Source organism: Thrips palmi, unplaced genomic scaffold (genome assembly GCF_012932325.1).
Source record: "Thrips palmi isolate BJ-2018 unplaced genomic scaffold, TpBJ-2018v1 HiC_scaffold_12, whole genome shotgun sequence".
Taxonomy (NCBI): Eukaryota; Metazoa; Arthropoda; class Insecta; order Thysanoptera; family Thripidae; genus Thrips; species Thrips palmi.
In genome coordinates, this window is record NW_023144623.1 from 2,764,045 (window position 1) to 2,775,156 (window position 11,112).

General features: G+C 45.3%; 1 protein-coding gene across 1 annotated transcript; it reads left to right on the top strand.

The window, feature by feature from the left end:
• The first annotated feature begins 1,027 nt into the window (after positions 1–1,027).
• Positions 1,028–10,657, top strand: LOC117640368. Its single transcript, XM_034376835.1, has 5 exons — positions 1,028–1,144; positions 1,831–1,964; positions 3,740–3,901; positions 4,258–4,425; positions 10,415–10,657. The coding sequence occupies exons 2-5, from the start codon at positions 1,851–1,853 to the stop codon at positions 10,574–10,576; spliced, it is 606 nt and encodes a 201-aa protein (XP_034232726.1). The 5' UTR covers positions 1,028–1,144; positions 1,831–1,850; the 3' UTR covers positions 10,577–10,657.
• The last annotated feature ends 455 nt before the right edge of the window (positions 10,658–11,112 follow it).

The window sequence follows — 11,112 nt, forward strand, 5'->3', positions numbered from 1 at the left end:
ATAACACATTGGCATCCCATTTGATATAGAAATTGGATTACGTAAATGAGTTCACTTGAAATAAAAATGAAATAGGTCCCTGCAGCCGACGTCAACAATAGTCGCCGTTTTTTTCGCCGCTAGTGTGGCCCTACCCCATCGGGAGTGCTGACGTCATCCAACAATAACACTAGCAACAACAAGCGCTCCTGGGCCTGCCATTGAAGATACCCCCCTCTGCTTGCGTGCACCCAACCAAATGGCCGACCGCCGACGCCAGCGAGTGGCAACATGGAAATGCGTTTTTCTCGACTTCAGTGTGACATTTAGTTTAAAACTGGAAGCCAACGGCTAGAGCTGACACTTACTTGGGCAGCAGATGATACATTTGTCGAAAATTATTTACTTTAGTAACATAAATAGGAAATACTTGTTGGTGAACGCACACGGCGCTCCAAGCGCCACCTAGCGGCAGGTCCGTGAAACCTGACGGCAGCCACGTTGGGTCACCGCGGTGCAGCTCGACCTGCGCCAGGCAATTTTCACCCAAACTGGCGCAGGTAGACCTGGACCGCCCGGCGCAGCTTCACCTGGGACAACCGGTGCAGCTTGACCTGCTCTATGGTGCAGGCGACCTGGCAGAATAATCCGTAAAGCCCTGGCGGGTTTGCGCGGGGACCCGTAAAACCTACAATTCTCAGTGAGGAAGTATGCACTCGCGTATTATAGTCGCGCCATTCTATTCGTAATACTTTGCCTAATAGTTTCCACGTTCGAGTGGCTTCAATCGCATGGCTGTTGGCTCGCCCAAAGTCGGAGGCCGCTCTTCGATGAATTTATGGGGAGAGTCTGGCCATGAGTGGAACGACTTTCGTGTGTGCGCAAAACTATTTATCGGTGCCAATCTTGGCAGGCATGAATGGGAGGCGTCCGCGCGTGCGGCCCGAAAACAAACCACAATTCCCACTGCCCTGCGACTCGCCGGTGACGCGCTCACAATGTTGAACAATGTGGTGCAGAGATCCCGAGCAGAGTTTAGTGAGCAAGAAGGAACTTGACAGTGAGGTGGTTGCTTGTGGATCCACAAGCCAAAACTTAGGCTGCTCTGCTGGTCTTGTGGAGCCACAAGCAAAAGTTGCCTGTTTGATGGCAGGATGAAAGTAAGGTACGATGAGAGATGGGCAAGGGCGTGATAGCCACGAGGATGCCCCAGCGAAGAACTGCCAGAGTGCACTTTTGTTTAACGAGTGTGATGTCATAACAGGATGTGAATTTGGTCGCGTATCGTCACATATGGTATCACATTCGTTTGAATGCTGATGCACGTTCAAAAGAATGTAACACTCTAGGAAGCAGGTCGTTTCTCGTTGAGACCAATGATCCAGGAAGCGGAAGAAGGAAATCATTCGACTTATCTCCATATTTATTTTTCATTTTACAATTGTGCCTTAGAATGGTTTGCATCATTGCACACCAAATTATTTGACTCAATTCCTAGCAGTTAAGGAGAATATCCACTTCGAAGAAAGATGCAACTTACCTAGACCCCTTACTCTCAATTTTGCGAAAAATGGAAACAACTCAACCAAATTCAGCATGACTCCGTTGAAGATATTGTTTACAGGAGGTAACTTAACTTGTGTTTTTATGCATCGATCAAAAGAGTCAAGTTAACCTAATTCCGTCATTTTAAAAACTTAAACAAAAAAAGGAGCTAAGTCAAAAAAAAAATCACCAGAGGCACTAACACTCTATAGTTCCCACTTGACCAGGTCCTTTTTTTACAACGTTTCATTTTTAACCAAAGTCACCCGATGCACTTTTTGCCGTAGTATTCTCCGCTCATTTCAGATTCCCACATTGTCTGTTGGATGAACGTGTCTGCTGTCATGTGGTCGCCGCTTGTTTCCATCGCAGTCTGGGTGACGTTGCTTCCACTGCTGGCCTTTCACTTCGTTCTCAGCAAACGAATAAACTCTTTTGCTGTAAGTCACGTATTCGCCAGTGCAGTATAATATACTGAAAAAAAAAATACGATTTCAAGAAATCCTAGGGGTCACGAGGTCAGTTTGGTTATTTTGAGAGTGAGGAGAGGGTGGTTACCAAGGGCAGTGTCGCCACTGCCATTTGGTAGCCACCCTCCTCTCCCTGCCACACTCCTCAGTCCTACAAAATAACCAAATGGTCGGTGTTCCACCCCTCAAAATTAAACCTCGATAGATAAAAGAAATCAAAAAGCTGAAAAAAAAACAACAACAAGGAGCAAAGAACATCGAAACAGTTATACCAATTTAAATTGATATTAAAGAAGTCAGACTCGTTCTTTACCATGGTTCACATAAATGTCCTTCTGGTGTATTGGTTGAGGTATAAAATGATAACGAATAGTCATATCGATTGAAAGTTAAATGGAAAGTTAAATGGTTTTTAAAACGGGCCGAAAAGGAAATTAGAACAGGGGGGAATTCAAAAAGTTCAAACTGCGCATGCACCACATTGCAATTGGTCAATAAAACCCTGGTTCTAGAGACGCCTTTTCAAAACAACCCAAACGTCTTCCCTTGAACAACAAAACAGGGGTTGTTTTGATGCCGGTCTTCAGGTTTTCGCCTTTTTTCAGAACCACAGACGCCGAGCTATAATTTCTTCTAAAGCAATATTGTCTTCCCAAGCACAGCCCAGTACACACTCCCACACAACAACTACGTAGTTTTAAAGTGCATAGCTTTTGCTCTAAATTAAGCACGCGCGTCAAACTCACGAGTTCATGCGTAACAGCCTACTCTCCTGCTTAGTTCCGCACAAATTCGTGCATTTTAAAACGCATGCACAATGTTGTGCAAAGCTTTTTATGCACACAGAACATAAATTCCATAGTAATTTAGTGTGTGGCTATCAGAATTCTATCCTGTGTCCATTTCAAATGATAAGTCATGAACAAAAGAATTTACAAAAGAATGTATTTCATTACACAGGCTCCTTTTCTGAGTACCTCTGCAATTGACAGCAGGATGCGCTGGCCCTATTCCACAAGATGGAGGTTTCCGATAGTTACAAACGTGTTTTTCTCATTTTTCGTGGTCCGCTAATTACTTTTGCAATTTTAATTTTTTTGTACATATTTTGATGTTTTAAACGGAAAACATTGGCTCATACCAAACAAGGTAGGTTTACGCCAGACCACGTCTTGTCGTAACAGGCTTCGCGATGTCTCGCTGCCTGTTCCTCCAATCCGCGCCTGGCGTACCTACCTCGGCCTCCTGCGCTAGCCTGCCTTCGGCATGCTTGTCCGCCGACGGTTACTTCTAATTTGTTGCATGCCCCCTTCATTCTAGAAAGAGTTGCTTCATCTGCAAATTACACGATCTTGACCCTTGTAACTTTTTAACTTATCGGGGCTGGGGGGCCCCGCCCCCCAGACCCCCCTTCATCAAGACAGGAGAGATCTGCCTGGAAAAAAACTCGATTTTTTGCCGTTTTTTAGGTGTTTTTCGGCTATAAAAACTGAACCAGTTGAGCTAAGACAGTGAAAATTCGCGAGTGCCGAGCCAAGGACATACCTAATGACCCTGCAAAATCTCAGGCCGATCGGCCGAGCCGTTCAGGAGGAGTAGTGCACACACACACACACACACACACACACAGACAAAACTTTTCAGCCGCACTGGAGTAACAGGCTTCGCTATCGCTCAGCCAATAATTCTTTCCTGTTTTTGTCGTTTAGTTTACGCTGGCATGGACATCCATTTCACTTTTTCAGGGACCATACATTGCTTTTGCCCACTCATGGGAATCCTGTCCATCTGACAAGACCCTGGAACTACTTTTCCGTCCGAGCCATTTCAGCCGAAGTCGGCCATATGACCTACAAACAATTTCGGGAAACATTTCGTTTAAGGGAGAAATTACCGACAATACTTTGGTAAGATGAGAGACAGTTCGTACACTGCAAGAAAAAGCCACTACAAAAAATCCTAATTTCTGGATTTTTTTAACGGGGATTTATTGCACTATTTCAAAGTACAACAATTATACAATGTAATGGAACCGTCGTGACGAGTGCTGGGCAGCCCAGGCCTCGTTGTGATTCGAACAATTTTCTTTGTACTTTATGTAATCCCTTTTGTACTTTTATTGTACAGTTTTTGTTGTACTTTCGTTGTACCATTCACACTTTTCCTTGCAGTGTGCTCTACTCAACATATGGGGTCATGTGTTTTTTTTTTTTTTGGTCGATGTAACTTGAAACTATTTGGCGCTAACTGTTGTGCTTTACAGACAGAAGCTGATCTTGCTATATGGTCGAACAACCAATGGAAAGAAAATGCTTTCATCTTTCGTATCCCAAGGACCGGGTGCTCTGTAATCCGCGACGATATTCCTGACTTTTTCCGCATTCTAACAAAATATAATGGAGCCAGGAAGGACCCATGTGTCGTACCAGCGGTATGTGTTCCTCGTTCCCCGCCCTCCTGTAAGAACCCAGAGGGAATTGTTCGTGTTCACTCCCAACTACAGTGTCCTAAAAGGCTAAGTCAGCTTCAATTTTTTGCCATGCATGGCACCCAACCTAACCATGGTTCTCTGTTATCAAAACACAACATTTTCCATAGCCTTTTATCAATATTCTCCATAGAACGCACCAATTGATGCACAACATCGCTCACTTTCCCGCTAGTTGTGCACGAATTCGTGCATTTCATAACGCACGCACAGTTTTGTGCGGAGCTTTCGGAAAGTTGCCAGAATTGTGGGTCCTTTTGGCTCCCAAGTAATGATAAAGAAAAATATCTTGTTTCACTGGTAGCGAACGAATGTGACGTCATATTCGTTGCAGTGTGAATTTCGTCACTTTCATTTGAATATGACTCAATATTCGCTTGAACGTGACTCGGCCCTTCAAGTAGGGTTTCACATTCGTTTGAAAGTAGACCGTCAATCAAACGAATGTGTCATCTATTTTAACGAACGTGACAAAATTCACATTCGAACGAATATGACGTCACATTCGTTGGCAACCAGTGTTTAAGAAGGCACACCAGTGAAAATGCAGAGGTTTCGAAAAACGATCATTCTGAAAAAAGCAACCTATGTATCCGATTGATGTTTTATTCTTGGCTCAAATTATATCATATCAAAGAAAAATCGGTTCGGGAGGGCGCCAGTGCACTTCATATTTCTGCGACCTTGCTTCACTCCTGCCACGATTCCGCCTCTTCGGATTGAGCCTCGAGCACGGGATTTGAAAATTTCTCACTAGGACACATGTGGCTATGGTCTGAACCACGAGCATGCAAAAAGAATGATTTTGAATTTGTTTTTTCAAAAGTCAAAAATAGAAACAAATTTTTTGACCACTTTTTCACGCTTTCATGGCTGCTGCTCACGTCCTATCTATGGGATGGCCATTTCCGAGGTTCAGACCATAGCCGCAAGTTTAAGGAACAATTTGCCGAAACCCGCATTTTATTATTTCACTTTTGGCGCCCGTGAGATTGGCTCAAAGGTACAAAATGGTGTTTTGAGAAAACGACCTTTAAGGAAAAACATAGATTTAACGTGTTTTTTTTTCGGATTATAAATTTGCCTTTTGACGTATTTTAGCTCGGTTTGCGCCAAAATGTTCGTTTTCTTAGCTTCGATTTAAAAAGTCACAGAACAAACTCATTGATCTTAAAGCGCTCAACCTTACCGCCAACTATAAGGGGAAAAGATGCAATTTAAATCAAGTCAAAATCAACTTGTGTTCCCGACCTAAAGTATTTTGAATTTCAAGGTCGGGTTTCTTGCATTCGACTTGACATGAAAAGTAGGCAAAAACGATTAATGAAACAAGGTAGGTTTACGCCAGACCGCGTCTTGTCGTAACAGGCTTCGCGATGTCTCGCTGCCTGTTCCTCCAATCCGCGCCTGGCGTACCTACCTTGGCCTGCGGCGCTAGCCTGCCTTCGGCAGGCAATGGCTTGTCCATCGTCGGTTACTTCTAACTTGATGCAGGCTGGGGGGCTCCGCCCCCCAGACCCCCCTTCATTCTAGATCCCTTGTAACTTTTTAACTTGTCGGGGCTGGGGGGCTCCGTCCCCCAGACCCCCCTTCTTCAAGACAGAAGTGATCTGCCTGCAGAAAACTCGATTTTTCGCCGTTTTTTAGGTGTTTTTCGGCTATAAAAACTGAACCAGTTGAGCTAGGATAGTGAAATTTCGCGTGTGCCGAGCCAAGGACATGCCCAAAAAGTGTGCAAAATCTCACCGAGATCGGCCGAGCCGTTCAGGAGGAGTAGTGCGGACACACACACAGACGGACAGACAGACAGACAGACAGGAAAAACTTTTCAACCCCAATGGAGTAACAGGCTTCGCTATCGCTCAGCCAAAAAATTACAAAAAATTAGACGATTTTTACTGGTGTACCCCCTTAAATTCTTTCAACTATTACTCCTGGTCATTCTATACGCGTTTCCGAAGTTGGCCGGGATTTTCTCACACTTTGATTTCTCCCCTATACTTTGATATGGGAAGATTCCCATCAACAAGGGAAGTTTCCGAAAATGCGCATGGCATGGGATAACTTAAGTTACATCGTTTACGAAAATAAAAACTACCCCTTCCCGGTAGCGAATCGAACTAGCGTCAAGCTCAAAGTTTCGGGGTACGAAAGACGCAGAATGGCCCGATAGCCCGAAATCGTTAGGACAGTCAGTCACTGATGGCACGAAATTATCGATCTGGCCCGATGACGCTTTTTGGCCCGCCCTTCTATTCAAAAAATAGGGGGGGGGGGCTATGCATTTGCCTTTGTGTCTGTGTGTTGTTGTCGTTGTTGTCGTTGTTGTTGGCGTCTGTGTACAAGGAAGGAGTTGAGCTAGAGTAACCAGATTTGGAGGGTACTTCAGGAGTACCGTCCAAACAAATAATCCGGTGGTGCAAATCCCGTCCGGGTCACACAAGGGCTGCTGCAGGTTCATCATGGTTTACATGAGCGGGAGGGGGATTTCCGCCATTATTGGTGGTAGAAGGGCACATAGGGGTATTTTTGGAATCGGGGCGACGAGACAAGACGAATGCACTGCAAGAAAAAGTGTGAAAAGTACAACAAATGTACAACAAAAACTGTACAATAAAAGTACAACAGGGATTGTAGAAAGTACAACGAGAATTGTACAAACCACAACGACGCCTGCTCTGCCCATCACTCGTCATGCCGGTTTCATTGTACTTTGTACAACAATTGTTGTACTTCGAAAGTACAATAAAAACCTGATAAAAAATTTGCCAGAAATTTGTGTACTTTTGTTGTGGTTATTTCCTGCAGTGGGACCTGGTCCCGACCCCATCGGCCGCTTTTACAAGTTGGCCAGATCAGGATCTTCAAAAAAGGGGGTCGACCGACTAAAAAATTTTATTGCAGGTTTCGATTGGTCTCAGCAAGACCTTTTCAACGAGGGGTCGGAAAGGGGGTCCAGGAGCCCGCCTTCATGAGTTATGGGAAAAAGTGCGACCAATGCGACGGACTCGTTTTGCGCTCCTGCTTTGCCTCTATTGCAAGGAGTTGCAGTAGCATGTCAAATATGGGTATTTTCGGAATGAGGGCTAAGAGACAAATGAAATGGGCATATTCTAAGGACAGTTGGAGTAAAAAGTTTAAGGACTTTTGCATATTGTGAATAGAAGGGCGGGCCTAAGTCACGATGGTACATCGATAACTTTGCTTTACCCGCTCACGGGGTGTGTGATGCGAGCGGGCCGAAGGCCCGGGCCTTCGACTGGCCAAGTTGGGTCTGATGCGAGGGCCGAAGGCCCGAGGAAAGGCCGCCGGCAGGCCAAGCTGGGCCGGCCCCCTGTCGAACCGAGTTGCCGGCGCAGCGAAGCGGAGCTGGCAACTCGGTTCGACGGAAGGGCGGGCCCTAGCTTGTTTCAACTTCGGAGGGAGGTAATGCCAGAACCAGTCTTCCAATCGAGAAACGGCACCTACACACTAAATGTCATGGGACATTTTTTGTCCCACGGTTTATGCAATTTTAAGCACATCCGGTGGTGATGCAATTTTGTGTCCGCCAGGCGGGACAAATTGTCTAGTGAAAGTACAAGTTGCAGCTGGCGCCGGACAAAATGTGTCACCAGACGGGAACAAAATTGTATCAGCGTCGGATGTGCTTAAAATTGCATAAACCGTGGGACAAAAAAAGTCCCATGACATTTAGTGTGTACCACCTGAAAGAGGAAGTCATTTTGCGTCTTTTGAGCCATGACCCAATTCCCTACCAAACCTTTGGCGCTGAGGAGTGTTCGAAAATTAACAAATGCATAAACAGGGGGTGGCAACGGCCTAGGGAGAGCGTGATGCGATGCTCGCGCCGTCAGTGCAGAGGTTGCGCACTTGTTCGAGATTATGAAAACTAGACTGTGTTTTTCAAAACACTTTGCACCGATAGAAAGGGCTTGAAATTTAGGGTGCATTAGGCTAATTGCCCTTCTCGAAACTCCTCCCTTACCTAATACAAGGTAGGTTTACGCCAGACCGCGTCTTGTCGTAACAGGCTTCGCGATATCTCGCGGCCTGTTCCTCCAATCCGCGCCTGGCGTACCTACCTTGGCCTGCGACGCTAGCCTGCCTTGGCTAGCGGCAATGGCTTGTCAATCGTCGGTTACTTCTTACTTGTTGCATACTGGGGGGCTCTGCCCCCCAGACCCTCTTTCATTCTAGATAGAGTTGCTGCATCTATAGATAACACGAACTTGACCCTTGTAGCTTTTTAACTTGTCGAGGCTGGGGGGCTCGGCCCCCCAGACACTCTACCAAAAATGTCCTGTAAATGCCGTTAATTTATTACCAGTTTTCACTGTAGGTCAATTCACAGCGTTTACTGTGATCTGCTCACGGGATTCACTGTGATCTTGTTCGCGGTGTTCACTGTGATCTGGTCCCCAGTAAACACTGTGAGTTTTACGCCGCTAAGCACCGAAGTACTGCAAATCAGGCTCGAATTCACGGCGTTTACTGTGGCCAGATCACAGTGGACACTGTAACCGAGATCACAGTGAACGCCGTGAGCAAGTTCACAGCAAACGCCGTGAATTGCATAACAGCAAACATTGGTAATAAATTAACGGCGTTGACAGGACATTTTTTGTAGAGTGGACCCCCCTTCCTTCAAGACAGAAGTGATCTGCCAGCAGAAAACTCGATTTTTCGCCGGTTATCAGGTGTTTTTCGGCTATAAAAGCTGAACCACGTGGGCTAGGATAGTGAAATTTCGCGAGTGCCGAGCCAAGAACATGCCTAATAAGCCTGCAAAATCTCAGCCAGATCGGCCGAGCCGTTCAGGAGTAGTAGTGTACACACACACACAGACAGACAGACAGAAAAAACTTTTCAACCGCACTGGAGGCTTCGCTATCGCTCAGGCAATTAAGGTGCAGTAAAAACACCAAAAAACACAAAAATCATAAAATTTAGGAATAAACTCGAATGCGCCATGTTGGTGTAAATGATTTTGCCCTTGTGTTCCGTTGAATTGGAAGTATCGGGCAGTCTACTAGGCCTAATGCACCCCAAATTTTGTGCTCTTTCGATCTGTGCAAAGCGTTTTGCAATCAACTGCCTAGATCTCACAATCGAAGCAAAATAAGTATCCCCTGCACCTTACTCGCGCATGGCTTCACGCGCCTCCTAGGCCGTTGCCGCCCCCTGGCATAAAATTGCCCAATTCTGTGACACGGTGAACATTTTCCCCTCCACCAAGGCAAGAAGTTTGCGGCACCGCACAGCATTCGCGGCTGTAGAGTTCAAAGTCAATATCTTAAAGAATAAAACGCGGGTTACAACTTCGCTCTCGGGCTTATAGTTTCGACGAAATCGGCGCCTGAACAGGAATGTTTTGGGAAAAGACAGCACAGAAGTTACATTTTGGCCGGTTTTTTCGCACTGAGAAAACCTTACAAACTATTTTGGGCCTTACAAAACAAAGTAGTTTGGAACAAAATTTTGAGCATACATAAGCTTACAAAGAAAATACTTCGTAATTTGCGAACTATTTCTTCGTATAACAAAGTATATTAGTTTGTTATATGTATGCTCAAATTACTTGGTAAGATTTTAAGAGTGTGCATTTTTAAAATTGGAAACGCGTGACTTGAGTTCTCGATTAGTGTGTGGGATACGGGAGATTAAGCTGTGTGCAAGGAATCAAACCGCAAGTCGTTACGTCGATAAAGGGAAAAATGGCTCAAAGGCACAAAGAGACCCACAATTTTGATAATCTCACTTCTGCACGAAAAATTACTCAGTAATTGTGTGTGAGCTGAAGCTGAAACTTTGCGGAACAAGTTATACTCACAATTCAAGACTTGGTGCTCAAGAAAAGTTAAATAGCCGTTATTTTCACTTAAGAGTGGTCTTGAGCATAGTTGGACTACTACTCCCATTTCGTTTCCAGGCACACAGCGTTTTAAAGAATGAACCGGTGAATTGGACATTTCCTCACTTCCCAATCATGCCATACGGGCGTTACCGATTTCAGTATCGAGCGCGGAAAACTCGTGAAGGCCCCGCTATTCTGTGCGTGTCGGTCGACTGTGAGGTCATCCCGAAGCCATGATGGTCAGGATCCCGGTCACCATCTTACGCCGCCATGAGACGAAGAAAACCAACACTGGGCAAACCAGCCCTCAAAACTAGCCAAAAGCCTCAATTATCAAAATTGACCGAGAAACGTAAGGGGCAATCATGAATAAAGTACGATGAATGTTTTGTGGTTGTGATGACATTTCCCCTTTCGAAAGGGGGATTTTGGCTAACAAACACTGGGCAAACTAGCCCTCTAAACTATAAAGCCAAAAGTCTCAATTATCACTAGGGGTACGCGCCGTTTTGTGTGGGCGCGTGGTGTGGCTGAGCGATGCGAATTTGTGCACTTCGGACTGCAGCTTGTGGGCTCATATTGAGTGAAATGTAGGTCGGGTATAAATGGGAGTGATTTTGTTATCAGCAAACAAAAACCTGTGGGATCAACGTCAAACTCGATTCCAAAATTTGGTCCAAAAGGCCTTCAATTATCAAAATTGGAAAAGTCAAGTTCAGCGCCCCAATCATAAAAATAAAGTACTTTTTGAAAATTTTGGGTCCGTTTTGATA

Bases quoted from the DNA above. Each gene is read 5' to 3' on its own strand.
- LOC117640368 (XM_034376835.1), top strand. From the start codon at position 1,851: ATGAACGTGTCTGCTGTCATGTGGTCGCCGCTTGTTTCCATCGCAGTC. The intron at 1,965-3,739 runs GTAAGTCACGTA...TCACTTTTTCAG, and splicing joins AACGAATAAACTCTTTTGCT to GGACCATACATTGCTTTTGC. The intron at 4,426-10,414 runs GTATGTGTTCCT...TTTCGTTTCCAG, and splicing joins ACCCATGTGTCGTACCAGCG to GCACACAGCGTTTTAAAGAA.